At 45.0% G+C, this 25,472-nt stretch overlaps 1 protein-coding gene across 1 annotated transcript; it reads left to right on the top strand.

The window, feature by feature from the left end:
• Nucleotides 1-122: 122 nt before the first annotated feature.
• LOC121273252 (carboxy-terminal domain RNA polymerase II polypeptide A small phosphatase 2-like) lies at nucleotides 123-25,190 on the top strand. Its single transcript, XM_041180283.1, has 10 exons — nucleotides 123-152; nucleotides 4,676-4,805; nucleotides 5,883-6,017; nucleotides 9,780-9,877; nucleotides 11,768-11,806; nucleotides 16,301-16,402; nucleotides 17,957-18,013; nucleotides 20,414-20,506; nucleotides 20,970-21,155; nucleotides 24,868-25,190. The coding sequence occupies exons 1-10, from the start codon at nucleotides 123-125 to the stop codon at nucleotides 24,991-24,993; spliced, it is 996 nt and encodes a 331-aa protein (XP_041036217.1). The 3' UTR covers nucleotides 24,994-25,190.
• The last annotated feature ends 282 nt before the right edge of the window (nucleotides 25,191-25,472 follow it).

Here is a 25,472-nt window from a genome sequence, read left to right as displayed (position 1 = left end):
GTCCTCGACAACCATAATCCTTGGATGATATCCTGTGTGGAATGTTGTTTTGAAATACTAATAAGAGGGTAGATGTAGTGGCGCTGTGAGTGGGTGGTCTTTTTGAGCTCCACAATCTGCAGATGGCACCAGAGCTTGATGTCTGGTCTGTGGTGAGTTAGCTGATCACAGCTAAGGCAGACATAGGGACACAACCGTTACTTGTATCCCACTCAGCAGTGCTGACTGTGTGGCAAGGAAGGAAATGAGTTAATTCCTGACTCCAGTTACTCCCTGCTCCTGGGTGGGAATAGGATCTGGCTTCAGTGTGATGTCTCCTATAGTTGAATATCTGACATGCTGCTCGACTGTCATGTGAAACACAGTCATTTTAACAAGATGCCAGAGGGCTAATGCAATCCATAGAGCTATACTTCAGTTAAGGGTTGATCTGCCTTCAAGAGATGACAGGAAAAAACTAAGGATTTTGCTTTAAAGTGTATGTATGCTCTATTAATTGGGTGGGATTTGTATGGGAGCCTTTTAATATCTAATTTAGGAGTAGGCCATATGGCGACTTGAGCCTGCTCTGGCATTTGATAGATTATGGCTGAAAATTGATCTTGGCCTCAGCTCCACTTTCCTGCCTGTCCCTGCTTTTAACCCTCAACTCCCTTGTCGATCAAAAATCTGTCTAACTCAGCCTTTGAATATTTTCAATGACCCAACCTCCCCTGCTCTCTGGGGAAGAGAATTCCAAAGTTCACAACCCTCAGAAAAGAAATTCCTCCTCACCACCTGTCTTTAAATGAGTGACCCTTCATTCTGAAACAGTGTCCACTCGTTCTTGGTTCTCCCATGAGGGGAAACATCCCCTCAGAATCTTTTATGTTCAATAAGATCACCTCTCATTTTTCTAAACTCCAATGAGCGTAGGCCCAACCTGCTCGACATTTCCTTAATAAAACAACCATTTCATCCTAGGAATCAACCAAGTGAACCTTCTCTGACATGCCTCCAATCCAAGTTAACTGAGACCAGACTGTAGGTGTGGCCTCTCCAACACCCTGTACAGTTGTAGCAAGACTTCCCTACTCTTTATCCCCCTTGCAATAAAGGTTAAATTCCATTTTCCTTCCTAATTACTTGTTGTATCCACACGCTAACTTGTGTTTCATGTGTAAGGACATATAGTAGATCCCTCTATCCCACAGCATTCTGTAGTCTCTATTTAAATAATATCTGACCTTTTCTTTGACCCTGAAATGTTAAGTCTCCACAGGTGCTGCCTGACCTGCTGAGCATGTCCAACATTTTCTGTTCTAATCCCCAATTGCCTTCCCTTCTGTCCCACCATGTGTGAAATATAGATTTTTGGTATTCCATTGCAGAAGAAATGCACTCTCCAGTTGACCATTCTGATATAATTTCTAGATTCACAAGTGAAAAATGGGCACTGGGTTAGATTCCAGAGCGACCTCTCCCAGAAAATAAGCTCTAACACCATCCCCAGACCCCACCCCCAAACATTTAGTTGCAGTTTGGAGGAGGTTCAGCTTCCACAAAGAGCCACTGAAAAGTGTAATTTCACTGGAGATTAACAACTGGGTTTGATGGCAGTGTCTTTCTGAGAAATCTCTGGACTGTTTTGAGTATATTGTGTGGTGAGGAAGAATGTGTCAGTGCACAAAAGCTGCATTTAATTTATGTGGGACTCTGTTATTGGAAGCAGCTGCAATTCAGTCTGGCTGCAGTTCAGTCTGGCTGCAGTTCTGTGTAAACAGCCCTGGGAGTCATTCCTGGGCCTGCAGCACTCCCAGATGGAAGCTGGTGTAATAGCAATCCATTACCAAGACTTTCACGGCCAATTAAATTTGAGTGGCACAGTGACATGCAGATGCTATAGAACTGAGTATTGTTTTTAAATGTAGGGCGAAAGAAAGAAGATTCATTAACAAGGATTTACTATGGGATTGGTGTACTCCCTAGAGTTAGAGACTATGTAAATACAACTGTCTTAATGTAGCAAAACTCTTCGCTGAAGCAAAATATTTGCGACCAAGCAGTAGTGGCAAAGTGGAGCACCTGAGCAAAAGAGAGGTCAAATGTGTGTTTTCAGGACACTTTTGAAAACCTGGTTGATCATTAAATCTACTACGTGATGTGTTGCAATCTTAGACTACCTTGCCAAGGTTAAAGCTAACCTGTTTCTGCAGGAGTGTGCGACACCGCACCTCAGCTCCTACAGGCAATGGTCACAATGAAGGTCTCGTGGGCCATCGATCTGGTCGGGAGGAAACTACTCACATTTCTCCGGCCTGGGTATTCTGCTGGGAGGCAACTTCACTGTCTCTGAGGTTAAGGAGTTGGAGGGCAGGCGCCTCCTCATAGCATACGTAACGTACAAGAATGCTCCACTCCAGTTAATTAACATGTACACCCCGGCTCAAAAGGGCGAGTGGCTGGTGGTCTTTCAGCTCCCACTGCTGCTAGCGACCCCCAGGCCAGTTATTCTGGGCGGTGACTTCAAACGCATCATTGATGCGGCTGGATGACCCGGCAGGGCCAACAGCAGATTGGACGCTACGTCCAGATCCCTGATGGAAACAGTAAAGGATGCCAAGCTGCACGACATCTTCAACCTTGCAGACGGAGCACAGCGTAGATACACCTGGTCACGGCCAGATGGGTCCATCTGTTCCAGGATAGACTTCCTGTTTGTGTCCCATGCGTTCACAGTCAGATCCACCGACGTCAAGCCGGTGTTCTTCTCTGACCACTGCCTGCTGCTGGCTGACTGTCATTTATAGGAAGACCAGAGGGTTGGCAGGGGGACATGAAAGCTGAATATGCACCTACTGACCTCAGAGAACATTGAGGAACTTGAGGGATTACAAGGGTTGAAGAGCTGCGAAACCCCTCTTTGAGTGCCTGACATACTGGTGGGAAGCAATCAAGGAAAACATGAAGAGGTTTCTCATCCTCAAAGGAGTCCAGAAAGCTAGAAAGGAACAGAGGGAAATGTCCCGACTCCAGAAAAACATGCAGAGCCTGCTCCGGCTGCAGTCGATGGGGGTCGATGTCAAGGAGGAACTCCAAGAGGTGAAGAGCCAGCAAGCCTCGCCCCTTGCCTCGGAGGCCTCCAAGATTATCTTCCATTCCAGAGTCCACTCTGTGGAGCAGGATGAGACGTGCTCACGTTTCTTCTTCCAAAAGGTACACCCAGAGCTCTGATCAGCAGCCTGAAGGAAGAAGATGGTTCAGTAAAGTCATCTCAGTCCGACATTTTGAGGATCAGCAAATCCCTTTTATGCCGGATTGTATGACGTGAAGCCCACAGACAGCACGGCCTCCCAGTCCTTCCTGACCTCTATCACGGAGGTCTTACACGACAGTACACAGGAAAGTCTGGACAAACCGCTAACTCCTGATGAACTGACTAAGGCCCTTGAGTCCTTCGAGAAGAATAAAACTCCCGGAAGCAATGGCTTACCGGCTGAGCTGTATTCAGCTCTTGTGGGACTTGATCGGCCCAGACCTGCTAGAAGTGTACGAGAGTATGCTTCTGGCCGGCAGTGTGTCAGAATCCATGAGAAAAGGCATCATTACCCTCATCTACAAGTGGAAGGGGGAAAGGAAGGAAATTAGAAATTGGCAACCCATTTTGTTGTTGAATGTGGACTATAAGATTCTGTCCAAGGTCATCGCCAATCGGGTCAAGTCTGCTCTGGAGTTGGTGATCCAACCTGACCAGACCTGCGCTGTGCCCAGCAGGAAGATCTCTGACAGCCTTGCACTACTCAGGGATACGATTGCCTATGTGCAGGACGGGCGCAGACACCTGCCCCATGAGCCTGGATCAGGAGAAGGCCTTTGACAGAATATTGCACACCTACATGGTGGATGTGCTCCCCAAAATGGGGCTTGGGAAGGGAATCTGCAACTGGATCCAACTGCTCTACGTTTAACATCAGTAGCGCAGTCTCAATCAATGTACGGGAATCAGAAAGCTTTCCAATTAAATCTGGAGTCAGGCAGGGCTGCTCTCTCTCCCCTGTCTTGTTTGTGTGTTGCATAGAACCCTTTGAGTCCATCAGGAAGGATCTGGGTATGAGGAGTGATGATCCCAGGCAGTGGAGGCACTCGGGTCAAGGCCTCCATGTACATGGAAGATGTCACCGTCTTCTGCTCGGATCCGCTGTCAGTGTGTAGACTGATCAACATCTGTGACCAGTTCAAACAGGCCTCGGGCCAAGGTAAATCGTGGCAAAAGCAAGGCCATGTTCTTTGGGAACTGGGCTGACCAATCCTTTTGTCCCCTTCACCGTCAGGCCAGATGGCCTGAAGGTGCTGGGGATATGGTTTGGAGGGACTGAGGCATGCGTTAGAAACTGGAAATACCGAGTGGCTATGGTAGAAAGAAAACCTAGGCATGTGAGAGCAACGCTCCCTCTCCATTGCAGGTAAGAACCTGGTCATCAGGTGTGAGGCAATCTCGGTGTTGCTGTACGTGGCACATATCTGGCCCATTCCTTACTCCTGCGCGATGGCGATCACCCAAGCCATTTTTTTGCTTTATCTGGAGGTTGAAAATGGATCGTGTCCACAGGGACGCGATGTACAAGCCTCTAGATAAAGGGGGAAAAAATGTGCCCAACATTGCCCTCATCCTGATGGCCACCTTTTTTGTGTGCAGCCGCATCAAGGGTGTGTAGATCCTCGGTACGCAAGTACCAAATATCACTTCATGCTGAGGTTCTACTTGTCCCCGGTGTCGCAAAGGATGGGTCTGGCCACGCTGCCGTGGAACGCTCCAAGTGGTTGGAGTACCGTCTGTCCCTCGTGGGAAAATTTACACAGAGAAACGCCTTTTGACCACAAGTCCATCAGGCAGTGGTCAGCATGTAACATCCTAGAGGCCCTGAGGGAAAAGGAGATGGTTGATCCTGTCGGTGGTTCCCCAAGCAGACTGTCAAAGTCATTTGGCAGAATGCCGCTTCGCCAGAACTTTCTAACAAGCACCAAGACGTAGCTTGGCTGGTGATGAGAAAGGCCCTCCCCGTCAGATTCTTCCAACACGCCAGGAGTCTCACCTCCTCTGCACGTTGCCCTCGAGGTGGCTGTGGTGGGGACGAGACCGTTGTTCACCTCCTTGTGGAACGTGCCTTTGCAAAGAAGGTCTGGGGAGAGGTGCAGTGGTTTCTGTCGAGCTTCATCCCGAGCAGTTTTGTGACACAGGACTCTGTGCTTTACGGGCTGTTCCCAGGGACACAGACAAACATCAACTGCAGCCGGAGGATCATCAACTCGGTGAAAGATGCTCTTTGGTCTGCCCGAAACTTGTTGTTCTTCCTGTGCAAAGAGCTGTCCCTGACAGTGTTGCAGACTGGCACATTCCAAGATCCAGGACTACGTGTTGAGGGACGCACTAAAGCTTGGGGCAGCCGCTGCAAAGGTGCAATGGGGAAAGGTCGCTGCCTAAGACCTTTCTGCCATAGGGCACTGAGGGGCTGGGAATTGTATAGACCCCTCGGGCTGTACGACTCACAATTAGTATTCACTACGTACGTTCATCGTATTATAATTGTATTGATGCACCTCAGAGTGCAACATGATGTATGTCGATAACTCCAATCCCATTGTCTGATTATCTGTAATGACCATATTGAAATGACTGTAATATTCATTGATTGTATTGAAGCACCTTGTGATCCATGTGTAAGAGTTGAAAATGATTGCACGTTTTTTAATGGCGATTTAGAAATGTTTTGTAATGTTCTTTTCAAATATTTTATGAATAAAGTATATTTTTCAACAAAAAAGTAATTGATTTGACATTGGGAGATTTGGAAGCCGCCTTTTTCTCTTCAATTTTCCTAAATGAGTTGTTTGGTTATGTGCAGGCTTTGCTCACAACCTGTTCTCAACCAAGTCTTGTGGCAGGAATATCTTCAGCTCGCTCTTCTGCTGCTTTCCCATCCAGAATGTTAGCCAGTTTCCAGAAGGTTCTAAGTACACAATCCCACAGAAGGAAAGTGGTACTGTTTCCAAGGCAAGTACACTCTGCTCCCTTCTGGTCTATTGTCCCTGTCAATTTTTCTCTTTTCCTCCTCCCCACCAGTTTTCATCATTTTTTGTTTTTTCCCTCTCTCTTCTCTCTCTCTCTCTCTCTCTTCCCCCCCCCCCCACCAAACAAACCTCTCATAGTGCTAGCTGTGGATCAGTGGGTAGCATGCTTGTCTGAGTTATAAGTCCTGGGTATGCGTCCCAGCCCAGGACTTGAGCACAAAAATTAAGGTTGACAGTATTGCATTGAGTGCTGCTTTGTTTGAAGTGCAGCCTTTCAGATGAGATGTTAAACCAAGGCAAAAACAGAATTACCTGGAAAGACTCAGCAGGTCTGGCAGCATTGGCGGAGAAGAAAAGAGTTGATGTTTCGAGTCCTCATGACCCTTCAACAGAACTAGGTGAATCCAAGGAGAGGGGTGAAATATAAGCTGGTTTAAGGTGGGGGCGGGGGTTGGGTAGGGGGAGAGAAGTGGAGGGGAGGTGGGGTTGTAGGGACAAGCAAACAGTGATAGGAGCAGATAATCAAAAGATGTCACAGACAAAAGAACACATAGGTGTTGAAGTTGGTGATATCTAAACAAATGTGCTAATTAAGAATGGATGGTAGGGCACTCAAGGTATAGCTCTAGTGGGGGTGGGGGGAGCATAAAAGATTTTAAAATAATGGAAATGGTGGGAAAAGAAAAATCTATATAAATTATTGGAAAAATCAAAAGGAAGGGGGAAGAAACAGAAAGGGGGTGGGGATGGAGGAGAGAGCTCAAGATCTAAAGTTGTTGAATTCAACATTCAGTCCAGAAGGCTGTAAAGTGCCTAGTCGGAAGATAAGGTGCTGTTACTCCAGTTTGCGTTGGGCTTCACTGGAACAATGCAGCAAGCCAAGGACAGACATGTGGGCAAGAGAGCAGGGTGGAGTGTTAAAATGGCAAGCGACAGGGAGGTTTGGGTCATTCTTGCGGACAGACCGCAGGTGTTCTGCAAAGCGGTCGCCCAGTTTACGTTTGGTCTCTCCAATGTAGAGGAGACCGCATTGGGAGCAACTGATGCAGTAGACTAAGTTGGGGGAAATGCAAGTGAATTGCTGCTTCACTTGAAAGGAGTGTTTGGGCCCTTGGACGGTGAGGAGAGAGGAAGTGAAGGGGCAGGTGTTGCATCTTTTGCGTGGGCATGGGGAGGTGCCATAGGTGGGGGGTTGAGGAGTAGGGGATAATGGAGGAGTGGACCAGGGTGTCCTGGAGGGAACGATCCCTACGGAATGCCGCCGGGGGTGGGGGGGGGTGGTGGTGAAGGGAAGATGTATTTGGTGGTGGCATCATCCTGGAGTTGGCGGAAATGGCGGAGGATGATCCTTTGAATGCGGAGGCTGGTGGGGTGATAAGTGAGGACAAGGGGGACCCTAACATGTTTCTGGGAGGGAGGATAAGGCGTGAGGGTGGATGCACGGGAGATGGGCCGGACACGGTTGAGGGCCCTGTCAACGACCGTGGGTGGAAAACCTCGGTTAAGGAAGAAGGAGGACATGTCAGAGGAACTGTTTTTGAAGGTAGCATCATCAGAGCAGATGCAACGGAGGTGAAGGAACTGAGAGAATGGGATGGAGTCCTTACAAGAAGCGGGGTGTGAGGAGCTGTAGTCGAGGTAGGCTTGTAATGGATATTGGTGGACAGTCTATCACCAGAGATTGAGACAGAGAGGTCAAGGAAGGGAAGGGAAGTGTCAGAGATGGACCACGTGAAAATGATGGAAGGGTGGAGATTGGAAGCAAAATTAATAAATTTTTTCAAGTCCCGACGAGAGCATGAAGCAGCACCGAAGTAATCATTGATGTACCAGAGAAAGAGTTGTGGAAGGGGGCCGGAGTAGGACTGGAACAAGGAATGTTCCACATACCCCATAAAGAGACAGGCATAGCTGGGGCCCATGTGGGTGCCCATAGCCACACCTTTTATTTGGGGGAAGTGAGAGGAGTTTAAGGAGAAATTGTTCAGTGTGAGAACAAGTTCAGCCAGACGGAGGAGAGTAATGGTGGATGGGGATTGTTCGGGCTTCTGTTCGAGGAAGAAGCTAAGGGCCCTCAGACCATCCTGGTGGGGGATGGAGGTGTAGAGGGATTGGACGCCTATGGTGAAGAGGAAGCGGTTGGGTCCAGGGAACTGGAAATTGTTGATGTGACGTAAGGTACCAGAGGAATCACGGATGTAGGTGGGAAGGGACTGGACAAGGGGAGAGAGAAGGGAGTCAAGATAACGAGAAATGAGTTCCATGGGGCAGGAGCAAGCTGACACGATCGGTCTACCAGGAGAGTTCTGTTTGTGGATTTTGGGTAGAAGGTAGAAGCAGGCCATCCGAGGTTGGGAGACTATCAGGTTGGAAGCTGTGAAAAGAAGATCTCCAGAGGAGATGAGGTCAGTGACAGTCCTGGAAACAATGGCTTGATGTTCAGTGGTGGAGTCATGGTCCAGGGGAGGTAGGAGGAAGTGTCTGTGAGTTGACGCTCAGCCTCTGTGAGGTAGAGGTCAGTGCGCCAGACAACAACAGCACCACCCTTGTCAGCGGGTTTGATGACAATGTCAGGGTTGGACCTGAGAGAACGGAGTGCAGTAAGTTCAGAGAGAGAGAGAGATTAGAATGGGTGAGAGGAGTAGAGAAATTGAGACTACTAATGTCGCGCTGACAGATCTCAATGAAAAGATCAAGAGAAGGTAAGAATCCAGAGGGAGGGGTCCAGGTGGAGGGAGAATATTGGAGGTGGGTAAAAGGATCTGTTGAACAGGGAGAGGACTCCTGCCCAAAGAGGTGAGCCCGGAGACGAAGACGGCGGAAGAAGAGTACAGCATCATGCCGAGCCCGAAATTCATTGAGATGAGGGCGTAAGGGTATGAAACTAAGTCCTTTGCTGAGTACTGAACGTTCAGCGTCAGAGAGGGTAAGGTCAGGGGGTATAGTGAATGCACGGCTGGGGCTGGGATTGGAAGATGGGGTGGTGACGGAGGGACAGGCAGGAGTGGAGGGTCCTAGATGGGTGTTGGTGTCGATGAGTTGTTGGAGCTTGCGTTCCTTAGCACTTGAGAGAAAGAGAAAAAGTTTCTTGTTGAGGCGTCAGATGAGACGAAGAATAAAATGAAACTGGAGGTATGTGCAGCTTTGAAAATTGGGTACGGCGGTGCTGCTGGAGGGAGAGGTCGAGTGTGTTCATATGGCGGCGCATGGCACTGAGTGTGGATCTCAGAATGTGATGGGAACAGCAGTCCGAGAAACATTTTATGTCCCGGAGATACCTGTAATCCTGGGTGGGTTCGAAACATGAGGGGTGGAATTTCAGCTGAAATCCACGTGGGGTAAGTCGGAGACGGAGACAGTCACTGAGAAAGGAGATATGGCTGTGAAAGTGGGTTTTAGTAAACACCTTGTCAAACACCAGGAGAGAAATGGAAAGCAATGATAAACCAAGGCCCTGTCTGCCCCCTCGGGTGAACATAAAAGATCCCATGGCACTATTTTGATGAAGAGTAGGGGAGATATCCCTGATGTCCTGGCCAATATTTATCCTTCAGTCAACATCACAAACAGATTATTTGGCCATTATCACCTTGCTATTTGTGGAAGTTTGTGCATAATTGGTTGCCACATTTCCTACATTACAACAGTGACTATAATTCAAAAAGTACTTCATTGGCTGAGCGTGATAAGGCACTATATAAATGCAAGTCTTCCTTTTTCCTCTCCTAAAGGTGCTGACTCTGGCTTTTGTGAACACTGGTACCTCACCAAAGTGGCAAACCCTTCCACCATGGAAGGGAAGAGAGGCATTAAACCTGAGCCTGATCCTGTACTGCCACTGTAGAGATTGGCTAACTCTGCACAGATTAGGAATTGAATCTGGAACCTTCTATGTCTATAGAAGTTCACGGCATGAAAGGAGGCCATTCATCCTATTGGGTCTGTCCCAGCTCTTTGCTCAAGCAATCCAGAACTAATCCTACTCTTCCACTCTCTTTGCATAAACCTGTACTAATCATTTTTGTGCTCTTCCCATAGTCTGATATCATCCTAAGCTTTAAATAGCTATCCAGTTTTCTCTTAAAGATGCAATGGTTTCTGCATCAGCTACTTGGGACAAATGTTATGATCCTCGGCCAGATCCTGGTTTATGGAGGGAGATCCGGTTCAGTGCCAGTAACGTTTTGTTTAAAGTAGATAAAGTTTGAGATTCAAGATACTTACTAAGTGAATAAATCCCCAAGATTCCATGGGTTTTGAACAAACAAAAATAAACTTTACTATACAAATTCAGAAAGAAAACAACTTACTTACACTTACCCTCAACGTTAGAGTATGAGGTACATGTGAATTAACAGGTGAACTGTGGTCGGACACACCACAGATGACAGATGTGACCAAAATAGATTCTATGGATTTCTCAACAACCCACCCAGACACTTTTCACATTGTGAGCCTGACAATCTCACTGAAACTTTGTCATTCTCACGAGGGCTTCCAATCTCCATATTTGAAGATCTCACCCTGGAATTCTCTCCAAAGGTCACTCCTGCTCTGATGGCTTCAACAACAACCCACCTCACAGAGTTTCAATCTTGCCTTCTAAGATTCTTTTTCCCTAGACCTCCGAGTACACTCGAGCTTCACCTTCCAAGCGCAATTTCAGATCTTCGGCTATGCCAAGCAGAACAGCACTGCACCAAAGGGGTACCTTTGCCCCAATAGACTTCTCAGATTTTTGGGGCTGATCTCATGCCCACTTCACTCAAAGTCTGCTCCCTGCAGTTCTTCTTTTTTATTTGGAGCCTATTTCTCTACTTGTTTCTTTTAACAGGACCTATTTCTGTGCCCTGTCTTTTGTCATTTTTTTGGGACTTTCTTTTGGGACCTCTCCCTGTGTCCCTCCCTTGTCCCTGTCCCTGGGACACTTACTCGACGAATGGCACTCTGTACCAGGTCATCTGACCTGGGTTTTTGCACCGCTCTTTTTTCTCTCTCCTGCACAGGCGTGCGATGCCAATTCTTGGCCTGAAGAATGAAGAGTAACTGAACTGCGTATGTGCAGCCAGTTCCCGGCCAGCACATGCGAGAGAGGTCCAAGGATCGTTGGGAATTGGAATTCCCGATCTCTGAACTTCAAAGTAAGACAAGTATAGGTTTCTGAACACAAAGCATTTATACTTCAACCACCCTCAATTGTAAACACATTTTTTCCTGATCTCACTTTTGATGATTGCTCACCACTGACCCCTCCCACATATGGAAATAATCTTTTCCCTATTCTTCCTTCAAACACCTTTTTATAATTTTAAGAACCTCCCCTCTTGGCTAATTGTGCTCCAGAGGAGACAGTCTGCTGCTGGGCAGGACACCTGGGGAGAACTCCTCTGAACTCTGAATAATGCTGTTCGATCTTTTAGGACCTCCTGGGAGGAAAGGTGGAGCCTCAGTTTAACATCTTGTCCAAAAGATGACACCTCTGACAATGCAGCACTCTCTCAGCACCACACTGGAGTGTCAGCCTCGATTTTGTATTCAGGTCTTTCAAATGAGGCTTGATCCTTCTGACTCTGATAAAAGTGATGCCCACTGAACCACAGCACCATGGAAGTGCCATGAATTCCTGAGCAGAATCTGCACTCCAACTTAGACAGCTCAGCCATTTTATTGTATTCTTATTTTACATTTGAAAGTGATCTTTTTTTCTTTCCCCAAACAGCCCAACCTGCCACAAGTTCTCCAGTGCCAGTACTACCGGGTATGTGTCTCGCTGCTGCATTAAGAGGAGGCTTTCTGCTATCTGTTTATCTTTACTGATGTGCATGGTTTCCCCCATCTCCCCCCAAGCATCCTGAATGTTGAAATGTAGGAGGCTTGAGTTCTGCCATATTTTGTATGTCCAGCTTTTGAAGAATTATGAAACTTTGTGCTAGCCTGTGCACAAGCATGCTCAATCAATTGCATTGTGGGTAGCCTGATACCAGGGATTTGTTTCCAGTGAAAATTTTTGGGAGCTTTCCAAAGCCATCTGTCCTTCAACCATTCTACACAAAGATCCGAAGTCTGCAAGTGACTGAACTGTTCCATTCACCAAGAGTTTCCAGAAACCCAGCTCAATTTTCCTTTTAGGAGACACCTTGGTTTGCATAGATGGATGCTTGTTTTATCCCTTTCAGTTTCATATGTGAAATGAGGGACAGGAAAAGACCTACTGGTCCATCCAGACTTTCCCATATGTTGTGATGCCCTTTGCATCACAATACATGCACTCCTCATCCCACCATAATCTATGTCATGTTATCTCCAGGAAGAGACCAAAAAAATAGATTAAGAACCCAAGGCAATTAGCTGGGAGATGATCTGGAAAATTTCTATATAACAAAGGGATCAAATCTGGGAAGATGTGATGAACCAAAGTGTGGAGACAAGTGAGAAAGGTATTCATCTGGGAAATGATAAATGGAATGTGACAGGAAGGGACAGAGTACAAATCTAAGAGTAAATCAGCTGATAAGGCCAGACATTACAAAAATAATAAAAGGACAAAATTAAAGGCTCTACCTAAATGCATGCAGCATTCAAAACAAGACAGGTGAACTGATGGTGCAAATAGAAATGCACAAGTACGATCTGATAACCATTACAGAGATATGGCTGCAGGATGACATAGATTGGGACCTGACTATTGAAGGATATGTGACATTTAGGAAGGACAAGAAGTTAGGAAAAGGTGGAGGGGTGGCTCTGTTAATTAATGATGGTATTGGTGCATTAGAGAGGGATTACCTAAGTTCACGAAACCAGAGTGTAGAAGCAGTTTGGGTTGATATGAGAAACGATAAAGGCAAAAAGTAACCTGTGGAAGTAATGTACAAGCCCCTGATTGTAACTACACGGTAGGACAAAGTATAAAGGAAGAGATCATGGGAGCTTGTCAGAAAGGTACAGCAATAATCATGGAGGATTTTAATCTACAAATTAACTGACTGGGAAAATCAGATGCGTAAAGGTAGCCTAGATGAGGAATTCATAGAATGTTTTCAGGATAGTTTCTTGGAACAGCACATTCTGGAGCTAGCCAGACAACTAGCTATACTAGAGCTGCGACTGTGCAACGAGATGGGATTAATTGATAACCTCATATTGAAGGCACCCCTATGTAGCAGCGGTCATAATATGATTGAATTTTACATTCCGTTTGAGGGAGAGAAGAGTTTGGTCCAAGAGTAGTGTTTTAAACTTAAATAAGGGGCAATTATGTGGGAATGAAAGCAAAGCTAGCAAAAGTGAACTGGCAAATGAGGTTAAGGGATATGTCCATAGGGAGGCAGTGGCAGACACTTAAGAGGATATTTCAAAATACATGAATGTATGAATAATTTAAGTCCCTTAGGAAGACAACTGTAGACATCTCATCTCCACCAAGACTCAAAGGGGCCATCTATTGTTCAATGTTTTCCCACTTCCAGCTCTGTCCTTATTAAATAAACACAGGCCACCCTTTGAAATTAAATTCCTTTAGGTCCGTTTATCAACCTCTCAAACTTGGACGTTTATCTTACATTTAACAGTTCAATCCTCAACCTAAAAGTTTCATCCCTGAAATTAGATGCTTTTGCAATAGCTGATGTCAATTGGATGTTTTAAAAGACCTGAATTCCTTGTTAAAAACAAAAACAGAATTACCTGGAAAAACTCAGCAGGTCTGGCAGCATCGGCGGAGAAGAAAACAGTTGACATTTCGAGTCCTCGTGACCCTTTGACAGAACTTGAGTGAATCCAAGAAAGGGGTGAAATATAAGCTGGTTTAAGGTGTGTTGGGGGGTGGTGCGGTTTGGGTGGGGGGAGGGAAGTGGAGGGGGTTGGTGTGGTTGTAGGGACAAACAAGCAGTGATAGAAGCAGATCATCAAAAGTTGTCACAGATAACAGAACAAAAGAACACATAGGTGTTAAAGTTGGTGATATTATCTAAACGAATGTGCTAATTAAGAATGGATGGTAGGGCACTCAAGGTATAGCTCTAGTGGGGTTGGGGGGAGCATAAAAGATTTAAAAACATTTAAAAATAATGGAAATAGGTGGGAAAAGAAAAATCTATATAATTTATTGGAAAAAATAAAAGGAAGGGGGAAGAAACAGAAAGGGGGTGGGGATGGAGGAAGGAGCTCAAGACCTAAAGTTGTTGAATTCAATATTCAGTCCGGAAGGCTGTAAAGTGCCTAGTCGGAAGATGAGGTGTTGTTCTTCCAGTTTGCGTTGGGCTTCACTGGAACACTGCAGCAAGCCAAGGACAGACATGTGGGCAAGAGAGCAGGGTGGAGTGTTAAAATGGTAAGCGACAGAGAGGTTTGGGTCATTCTTGCGGACAGACCACGGGTGTTCTGCAAAGCGGTCGCCCAGTTTACGTTTGGTCTCTCCAATGTCGAGGAGACCATATTGGGAGCAACGAATGCAGTAGACTAAGTTGGGGGAAATGCAAGTGAAATGCTGCTTCACTTGAAAGGAGTGTTTGGGCCCTTGGACGGTGAGGAGAGAGGAAGTGAAGGGGCAGGTGTTACATCTTTTGCGTGAGCATGGGGTGGTGCCATAGGAGGGGTTTGAGGAGTAGGGGGTGATGGAGGAGTGGACCAGGGTGTCCCGGAGGGAACAATCCCTACGGAATGCCGATAGGGGGGGGATGAAGGGAAGATGTGTTTGGTGGTGGCATCATGCTGGAGTTGGCGGAAATGGCGGAGGATGATCCTTTGAATGCGGAGGCTGGTGGGGTGATAAGTGAGGACAAGGGGGACCCTATCATGTTTCTGGGAGGGAGGAGAAGGCGTGAGGGTGGATGTGTGGGAGATGGGCCGGACACGGTTGAGGGCCCTGTCAACGACCGTGGGTGGAAAACCTCGGTTAAGGAAGAAGGAGGACATGTCAGAGGAACTGTTTTTGAAGGTAGCATCATCGGAACAGATGCGACGGAGGCGAAGGAACTGAGAGAATGGGATGGAGTCCTTTACAGGAAGCAAGGTGTGAGGAGCTGTAGTCGAGGTAGCTGTGGGAGTCGGTAGGTTTGTAATGAATATTGGTGGACAGTCTATCACCAGAGATTGAGACAGAGAGGTCAAGGAAGGGAAGGGAAGTGTCAGAGATGGACCATGTGAAAATGATGGAGGGGTGGAGATTGGAAGCAAAATTAATAAATTTTTCCAAGTCCCGACGAGAGCATGAAGCAGCACCGAAGTAATCATCGCTGTACCGGAGAAAGACTTGTGGAAGCGGGCCGGAGTAGGACTGGAACAAGGAATGTTCCACATACCCCATAAAGAGACAGGCATAGCTGGGGCCCATGCGGGTACCCATAGCCACACCTTTTATTTGGAGGAAGTGAGAGGAGTTGAAGGAGAAATTGTTCAGTGTGAGAACAAGTTCAGCCAGACGGAGGAGAGTAGTGGTGGATGGGGATTGTTCGGGCCTCTGTTCGAGGAAGAAGGAAAGGGCCCTCAGACCATCCTGGTGGGGGATGGAGGTGTAGAGGGATTGGACATCCATAGTGAAGAGGAAGCGGTTGGGGCCAGGGAACTGGAAATTGTTGATGTGACATAAGGTGTCAGAGGAATCACTGATGTAGGTGGGAAGGGACTGGACAAGGGGAGAGAGAAGGGAGTCAAGATAACGAGAAATGAGTTCCTTGTTGATGTAAATGTGTGAGGTACTGTGAAAGATTTTGTGCATGTTCTGCTTGTATTTTGCTTTGAACCTGGCTGCTTGCTCTGCTGTTTCTTGGGTTTCCACATAGTTTGTATGAAAGGCATCCTCGAAGGACTGCTAGGGTTAAACCAATGCACTATTCTTCACTTAAGTACGGTGGATGACAATAGTTGGTTGGGGGGGTGGGGGGTGGTGGGGTGTAGGTTATTTTTTACTGGCTGGGTGTTGAACAGTGGCAGGAAGCACAAAGCACATTGTGAAGGAGAGGGTTGCATGCCAAGAACTACCAACAAAATGTTGCTTCCATTTAATTTTGACAGGAAGTAGCTGGGCAGTATAACGTTTTTGTTTGTTTGTCATATGATTATTCCCATCAGGTGTTCCTTTCTGTGCTCCGCCCAGGTGATAAAGGTGAAAATCTACTCTAGGGTTCCTGGATTCAAATCCAGTCTCTTTGTCTTTCTCTATATCCCTTCCCACCCCCACCTGCTCTGCTAACAGTCTTTGCCTCTGTCCACTGCAGCAGGGTTATTTTAAATTACATTGTTTTCTCCTCAGATTCCAGATGCTTGGCTTCTGCCTGAGATTGAGCCACAGGTTGCAGGGAGATTTTGTCTCGTCATTGATTTAGATGAAACTTTGATTCACAGTTCCTTCAAGGTGAGGCCAGTAGTTCTGCACCTGAGCCCCACAGGACAGTCTGGTGGGTTGGCAGATCTCCAGGATGTTCCAAACTTCCAATTGTCTACAGCTGCCTTGGGTTAGGCAAAGGAAATTAGTCAGATAGGAAGGGGAAACCTATCCGTAGCCGGTCACTTTTCTTTCAGTTCATTTTACGGGATGTGGGCATCGCTGGCTAGACCTATTGGCCATCTCTAATTGCCCTTGAGAAGGTGGTGATGAGCAGCCACCTTGAACTGCTTGCAGCCCCTGTGGTTTAGGTACACCCACAGTGCTGTTAGGGAGGGAGTTCTGATTTTGACCCAGTGACAGTGAAGGAACGGCCGATATATTTCCAAGACAGGATGGTGAGTGGCTTGGAGGGGAACTTCCAGGTGGTGGTGTTCCCATCTGTCTGCTGTCTTGTCCTTGTAGATGATAGCAGTCATGGGTTTGGAAGGTGCTGTTGAAGGAGCCTTGGTGAGTTTCTGCAGTGCATCTTGTAGATGGTACACACTGCTGCCACTGTTCGTCAGTAGTGGAAGGAGTGAATGTATATGGAAAGGCTGCCAATCAAGCAGGGCTGCTTTGTCCTAGATGGTGTCAAGTTTCTTGTGTGTTGTTGGAGCTGCACTCATCCAGGCAAGTAGAGAATATTCCATCACACTCCTAACTTGTGCCTTGTCGATAGTGGATAGATTTTGGGGAGTCGGGAGGTGAGTTACTCGCTGCAGGATTCATAGCCTCTGACCTGCTCTTGTAGCCACAGTATTTATATGGCTTGTACTGTCAGTTTCTGGTCAATGCTAACCCCCAGGATGTTGATAGAGGGGGATTTAGCAATGGTAATGCCATTGAATGTCAAGGGTTGATGACTAGATTATCTCCTGTTGGAGATGGTCATTGCCTGGCACTTGTGTGGCACAAATGCTACTTGTCAGCCCAAACCTGGATATTGTCCAGGTCTTGCTGCATTTGTACATGGACTACTTCAGTAGCTCACCAATTGTGAATGGTACTGAACATTGTGCAATCCTCAGTGAACATCCCCCACTTCTGACCTTATGATGGAAGGAAGGTCATTGATGAAGCAGCTGAAGGTGGTTGGGCCAAGGACACTAACCTGAGGAACTCCTGCAGTGATGTCCTGGAGTTGAGATGACTGACCTCCAACAACCACAACCATCTTCCTTTGTGCTAGGTATGACTCCAACCAGTGGAGATTTTTTCCCCCTGATTCCCATTGACTCCAGTTTTGCTAGGGCTCCTTGATGCCACACTCGGTCAAATGCTGCTTTGATATCAAGGGCAGTCACTGTCCCCTCACCTCTGAAGTTCAGCACCTGGAGTGTGTGCGTGGAGGGAGGGAAAAACGCTAATGTTTGTGACACTCCTGTATACTTGAAGGAGGCTGTCCACCCGGGAACTTGGAAGAATTCCTAAACCTCGCACATGTGTCTCAACTTTTGTTGTAATTTGAATAGTACAGGGGGTATGTTGCTGGGAGTTACCGTGCGCAACTTCTGTTAACCTAATTCTCTCTTGCTGTTTCAGCCAATCGGCAATCCTGACTTCATAGTCCCTGTTAAAATTGAAGGGGCGACACAAAAGGTGAGAAACAGTTCAATTTATTTTCAGACTAAATCATCTTCAAGATTCTCCGCTCCTATTAGGAATGTGACTTTTGTAATAATGTTGACAATGACTGGAGTCCTGGGTCTGTATTCCAGAGAGTAATCCCTGGGCATAGCTTGTTGGCATGAACTGAGCTGGAACAGGTAACTCTGGGACACACCTGATAACGGGACTCGGGCCTGGTTTATGAGAACAGTTTGCTGGTGAATCAGATTTGACACAGCATGCCTTCTGCTAAGGTTCTAGCAGAAGTGCAGCCTTCCAGGATTGGTTCAGTCCTCAGGAATTGAAGATTAATCTCCTGCACATTCTGCGAGCAACCAAGGAGAAAAGTCATAAGGATGTTTTTTTTTAAATGGAGAAGTTGGGATGGGCAGGCTATTTCACTGGGTGGGCTGGTTGGAAATAGGAGGTCATGTAATTAAAGCGCCAGGAATACATCCAACCCAAGAGAAGGTGGGGTGGATGGAGGCAAGCAGGGGTCAGCTCTGGTCTTCAACACTGCTGTGGAGCTCTTCCTCCTCTCTCCGCATATTCTGTTAATTTTTTTTTAAAAAGGTACTTCTTTCATTGCGGCCTGCAGAGGTCTCCTCTTAAGGACTGCCAGTTAGGCTGCAAGTCGACCTGGTTTTCCTGAATGCAACAGTCCTAGCAATGTTCAAAGCAGACCAGTTTTGGGACGAGTTTCTCAAATAGACATCAGGGCCCTTTTTTTACTTGTATTCATAAAGGGTGTAATGCCCATTCCAGATGCAGGCCCTGGACATCCCCTCTTTTCTGCCTTTATTAATATGGCGATCAATGCATCTTCCTCGTGTCGCCATGTTGGATGCTTGTTTTATACCTGTAAAACTGGCGTTGTATTGACCAATTTCTCAGTCTCTCTGTCTTCAGGGGAATGGCTAGAAATCCTATGGCTGCTCTATCACAGAGTCACAGAAATTTACAGAACCGAAGGAGGCCATTTGGCCCATCGTGTCTGTGCTGCCCAAGAAAAAACTATTTAGCCTAGTCCTATTTTCCAGCTCTTGGTGTGCAGCCTTGTAGGTTATGGCACCTCAGGTGTACTTCCAAGTATTTTTAAGTTTCCATAGTGGGAGTAATATTTTGTATTCACTGATTTTCGCTTACTTGAAGCTTTATTTTTCAGCCAGCGGTGAACTGGATTTTGTCAGAATTAGTGTCTGGCTGTGACCTGCTTCAAGTAATCCAGGATAGGCTGTGTTAGTTTAAGTTGGCCTATTCTTGATGACTTGTCTCAGGAGATGGTCTGCTTCACATCTGCAAGGATTGCTGATGGGATCTTCAGCAGTTACCAAATGTTCTGCAGATGGGGGGTTATTGAAAATCAGTGAGCAACCAGTAGAGGGAGGCTAAGTTCATATGGAACAGGAAATGGCCTGGAGCTAAAACAAAAATAAAAATAAAAATACCTGGAAAAACTCAGCAGGTCCAGCAGCATTTGCGGAGAGGAACATAGTTAACGTTTCGAGTCCGTATGACTCTTCAACAGAACTAAAGAAAAATAGAAGAGAGATGAAATATAAGCTGGTTTAAGGGGGGTGGGACAAGTAGAGCTGGATAGAGGGCCAGTGATAGATGGAGATAACCAAAAGATGTCACAGACAAAAGGACAAAGAGGTGTTGAAGGTGGTGATATTATCTAAGGAATGTGCTAATTAAGGGTAGAAAGCAGAACAAGCAAGGTACAGATAGGGGGTGGGGTGAAGGAATCGAAAGAGGCTAAAAGGTAGAAATAAAACAATGGATGGAAATACATTTAAAAATAATGGAAATAGGTGGGAAAAGAAAAATCTATATAAATTATTGGGGAAAAAAAGGGGGAGAGACCGGAAAGGGGGTGGAGATGGAGGAGAGATTTCATGATCTAAAATTGTTGAACTCAATATTCAGTCCGGAAGGCTGTGAAGTGTCTAGTCGGAAGATGAGATGCTGTTCCTCCAGTTTGCGTTGAGCTTCACTGGAACATTGCAGCAGTGGCCTGGAGCTATCTGAAAGGGGGAGGAGGGTGGAGAAGAGAGCTAATCACATTCTTGTATCCAATGGAAACATACATGTTCTGTCCACCTTGCATAGACCACAAACAAAGATAGCACAGATCCAAATTGGCAAGTACTCACCTCCAGTAAAGCAAATTAATTCCACAGTTCTTGGCACACCTCCCCTTCCCCTGAAAAGTAGAATTACTAAAGAGCCTATACGTCTTACCTTTCCAGCACTCGCCTTTCATCTCTGAATAAGCAGACAACTGCAGTATTTGAGTGGAATTGGTCCAAGATCGTTGCCTCGGGGGAAGGGGATGTGGTTGTGCTGGGTTCTAGTGCTGTTTCTAATTGTCCTGTGTATTTCTTTCAGGTGTATGTGTTCAAGAGGCCTTACGTAGATAAATTTCTTCAAAGAATGGGAGAACTGTTTGAATGTGTGCTATTTACAGCCAGTTTGGCAAAGGTATCCTTCTAGTGGCACTGAGCTGGTTAAGCCGAAGAGTTTCATTTTTTTTTAAAAAAAAGGAATATTCCAAAATTGGAAAATGTAATTATGCCTCTCGTTGCTTAATTTCTCTTGCTATAAAGTGGCTAGTTGCTAGGCCCCTGCTAGTCACTCCCAGATACAGTCCCCACAGTGACCTGGTGTAAAACATACTCTCTTCCACATTGAAACTAGCAATCTATTATGGTTATGATGAGCAATAGCAACTGATTCCCATTTTCAGTAGGCCAGGTCTTTTAATGAGTGTGGGTAGGATGGCAGAGAGAGAAACTCCATAAAGGTCAATATCTGAAGTAGGATGTTCCCTAATTCATGTATTATTAGTTCTCAAGTTTACTGTGAAATACCTGCTGCAGTTGTGTGCATAATTCTTTTTATGTCTTCCCCCATACCTGTTCGAATCACATACTTGGTTTCTCAGTATGCTGACCCTGTGACTGATTTGCTTGACAAATGGGGTGTGTTCCGAGCCCGACTCTTCAGGGAATCCTGTGTTTTCCATCAGGGTAGCTATGTTAAAGACCTCAGCCGTCTGGGCCGAGACCTGAACAAGGTTGTCATTATTGACAATTCACCCGCATCTTATATCTTCCATCCATATAATGCGGTAAGTAAAGGGGTTTATGACAGTGTACTGTTGAAGGAACTTGCATTTATATAGTGCTTTTCATGACCTTGGGATGTCCCAAAACATTTTAATGCAATCAAGTACTTCTGATGTGTAGTCTTTGTTGCAACATAGAGGAATGAGGCATCCAAATTGCACACAGCAAGGAGAACAGTAATGACCAGATAGTCGGTCTGTTTTTTTTTTTTTGGTGTTTAGTTTAGGGATAAATGTAGGTCAGGATATTGGGGAGAACTCCCCTGCCCTTCAAAGTAGTACCATGGGATTTCTTACATCCACCTGAGAGGGCAAAAAGACCTCTGTTTAACGACTCACCCGAAAGATGGCACCTCTGAGAGTACTGCACTTCCCAGTTACGTACTAGTGTCAGCCCAGATTTTGAGCCCTCATCTCTGCAGTGGGGCTTGAACTCACAACCTTCTGACCTGAGGCAAGAATGCTACCATTGAGCCCCACTGCCAACTACATAGCACCTGCTGCACTACTATACACATCAGGAAGGCCCTAAGTTTTTTGTGCTTCTGTTTTTTTATTTAGCTCTTCTCCAGTGGGGCACTACAGTTAACTGCATGTCTCCTTTGGGTTAGGGAGGGGGAGGGCAATCAGTCAGGGTCCTGATTTTCAGTCCAGTGACCACTGATTAGTGCACATATAATGGTTGGCTGAGGTCAGGATCGGCTTGTGTGGTGGTACACCACAGTCGATTAAGCTGCCATTAAGGTCAAATACTGCCTATGGAGCAGTACCCCAACAAGAAGGGATGGGAAAAAATTAAACCATTTGAGCTTGGCTTCTAGCTTTTAGCATTCTTTCGGCTCCTCTCTCCCCTCACCAGCTCCAGAGGATATGTTATAGTTTCGATATGATGCACAACAATTTTATTATGAAAGCCTTTTGTGCAGATAAATTCTCTAATGCCAGTACCTACAAGTATTCTCCTCCTTCAGATACCATGCCTTAAGAGGACATTGGTGACTATGAACTTCCATTGGATTGGTTCATGATTATGCTTGGCAAAGTACTGCAGTTGTTTGCCATTGCCTTCAGCTGTATGGCTGATCAAGAAACTCTCCTGGTCTTTCTGCCTGCTATCGGGCAGAAGTGGAAGGATTTAGTGTTGTGACGTGGCAGATGATGTGTGCCAGACAGACCAAATCCAAAAGGGAAACTTGGCTATGCTATCACAATTGTTTTGCAATTTGTATTTATTATGAGACGTGTGCATTGAATTCAGAAGTAATAAGTCCACTTTAGAGATTTTAAAAACTAAATTAAAATATTTATTAACAGAAGAAAGCATTTCAAGCACATACGTGAGATTACAGTTACTTAGTACTATAACAAATCCTAAAATTCCTAATTAACTTGACTCCCAATTACACGGCCTCTTTAAGGCAACAGTCCAAAATAGATTTTAAATTTAAAAAAAAAATAAGCCAGCAATGTTACCACAGCACCTATTCGACAATGGAATTCCAAAGGTTTTCCTCCATCTTTAATTACTGGACACAGCAGATTTTTTCAAAAATGGCTGGTGGCTTCCCCAAAGCTGTTTCACTCACTCCTGTTAGATCTTAAGTGCCCCCCCCAACATAGTCTTTCATTCCCCTTTTATATATGTTTCTCTCTTTAATCTGTACAATCCATTGTTCCAGATGTTTTTGTAAATTTACTTTTCCCATAATATAAAAACCTTTCATGTTGCCCATATGACCTTTTTCCTTTTGGGGGAAAAATAAACACGCTGCTTGGCCCTGCTTATCTTACCAGTTATAAATATCCTACCATCCCTTTAAAAACCAAACAACTCCTTCACTTATCTAAAAATGCAAATTCCCTTCTCACCTTATATGCTAAGACCTCATCCATGTTTAATCATTTGCATTTCATGTACTCTTCTACACCTAATTCCTTTGATAATTTCAAGCTTGCAGTCTAGCTGACTCCAATTCAATTAAATCACACACAGAGAGAATCATTCATATGCTCACCTATAAACCCACTTTACAATAAATCACAATCTAATGAAAAATATATTATTTTCATGACATCAGGCTGATGAGCAACCTGTTTAGCCACATAATGAATGTAGCTTCCATGACCATCAAGTCCTGAAGTGGGACTTGAACCCAGAGCTAAGGACACTACCACTGTGCCAAAAGACCACCTTACCAAAAGTATAGGGAAAATAATTCAAATCTAGAGATGGGAGGTAAAATTATATAAACCAAATCAATTTTTTGGAAATAAATATCGAAGGAGTGGCATATCAAGAAAATATAATTATATTGGAGTTTATTGTAAAATAGAGTAATAATGGTATGTGAGTGTATGTATGTGAGATTTAATTGAATTAGAGGCAGCTAGTCTGGGTGCCTTGATCTAAGAAGAGAGGTTAAGTTTGAAATGTTAATTAGATAAACATGGGGAAGTTTAGAAACATAGATGTCAAGGGAACATTTGCATTTTGAAATAAACCAGATTGTTTTCAAAGCAGGGATAAAATGTGTCACCTAGCCAGGTGAAGTTTAGAAACGATGCGTTTATTTTTCCCAAAGATTACTGGTAAAACTTAGTGCTATGAGAGGGTTTTATTATCAGGGAGATAAAGTCCAAAGACATAGTGAAACAATGGATATTTGCATTCAAAGAGAAAGATATGTATAAAGAAGGAGCAAAAGCTGTGTGTGGGGAAGGCATTTTTAAGATCTTACACGTGTGTGAAAAAGCCTTTAGCATCTCTGCCTCGAGCTACTGTTTTCAAAGGACTGAAGTTAAGAAAACTCACTTAGAAGTCGACTTGTTCAGGGTATCATATTTCTTTGCTTGGGTCTTTTAAAATCTGTCTTACTGTTGCCTTAACGTAAGTTTATTAGGGGATTTAGAAATTATCATAGTAATTTGTAGATCTGTGTACTTATTTAAAGTCATTTCTTCTATTAATAAATGTTTAATCTAGTTTTGTAAAAACCTGTAAGACTTGGTGGTCTTACAGTTTCTCTTTGGGATTTGAACAACTCAGCATTTACCATTGGCTGTTCCATAACAGGGCAATTTAATATGGTCGTATCGTAGGAACATAGGAAATAGGAGCAGAAGTAGGCCATTCAGCCCCTTGAACCTGCTCCACCATTCAACTAGATCATCACTGATCTTCTACCTCAAATCTTCATCACCATGGTAACAATGGTTGCTGGGATACCATGATTATAATCTTTTGGTTTTATAATGCACACCAATTCAGATTTTTTTTTAAAAACCAAGTCATGGTGATTTAATAAAAGCACTGCTTGTAGTTTTACTGCACCATAGCACAAGGCTCAATTTCCTTGTCTGTGTTTGCTGATCTCAGCGCTGGGAGTGTTATAGTCACCCTTTGGGGGTGTGGAAGGGTTGGGGGGAGGGAGTAAATTGGCTAGAGCTCCTGATCACTATCCAGTAACTCCTGTTTCTTTGTCTGAATGATGGTTGAAGTTGTGGTTAAACTCTGATGCCTAAGTAGTTGAATAGCTTGCAACCTGTCACTTTTGAGACTTGCATATGGTAATCATAAGGGTGAGGTAGCAGAAGCTAACTTAATCCGGGACTGTTAAGTCAGGAAAGAAGAATGAGTAAATTTGTGGTGTTTGGGTGGGGGAGAGTGAGCAGGAAATGCAAGATGTCATGATTTCTTTTTCTCTCCCATTGACAGGTGCCAGTAACATCTTGGTTTGATGACCAATCTGATACTGAGTTACTCAGCCTAATCCCTGCCTTTGAGGGACTCAGCCAAGCGGAGAATGTCTACATTGGTCTGGGACGACTGAAGCCAAGCTAATTTTTTTTTTAAAAAGAACAAACTGTTGGCATTCATGGCAACATCTCATAACCTCCACTCTGATTTGTTTCTCCAAGGTATAGAATGTTATGGTGAATGAGCTTCACAATTAGATGAGATAGGAGGGCACGAAGAAGAAAATCTAGAAAGTAGAGGAACACTTCCTCATGGCAGAATGGACTTTGTGGGGGTGTACATTTTGGGTCTATCCAAACCTTAATGTGCCTAATATCTTAAGTTTATAACCCTGGGATATGGTGAACCTTTATCAGGGTGAATACATTGAAAATATTTTTTTACAAATGTATCTGGGCACTCAACTACTCATTTTAAAATCCACGTACCACTTTGTTTCTGTGTTATATACATATAAAAAATTCATGCCTCCCTTTTTTAGGCACAAGAAAGATGCACAAATATGTTCCTTTTATATAACTTGTTTCATTAAATACAAGCTTTTGGATGGGGATGGGAACTTC

This window comes from Carcharodon carcharias, chromosome X, assembly GCF_017639515.1.
Source record: "Carcharodon carcharias isolate sCarCar2 chromosome X, sCarCar2.pri, whole genome shotgun sequence".
In the NCBI taxonomy this organism is placed as follows: Eukaryota; Metazoa; Chordata; class Chondrichthyes; order Lamniformes; family Lamnidae; genus Carcharodon; species Carcharodon carcharias.
This window is presented reverse-complemented; position numbering and strand designations above follow the sequence as displayed.

Excerpts from the sequence above, each read along its gene's own strand:
- LOC121273252 (XM_041180283.1), top strand. The coding sequence starts at position 123 with ATGGCACCAGAGCTTGATGTCTGGTCTGTG. Across the intron at positions 4,806-5,882 it reads GAACGCTCCAAGTGGTTGGA|GCTTTGCTCACAACCTGTTC; the intron begins GTACCGTCTGTC and ends GGTTATGTGCAG. Across the intron at positions 21,156-24,867 it reads TCTTCCATCCATATAATGCG|GTGCCAGTAACATCTTGGTT; the intron begins GTAAGTAAAGGG and ends TCCCATTGACAG.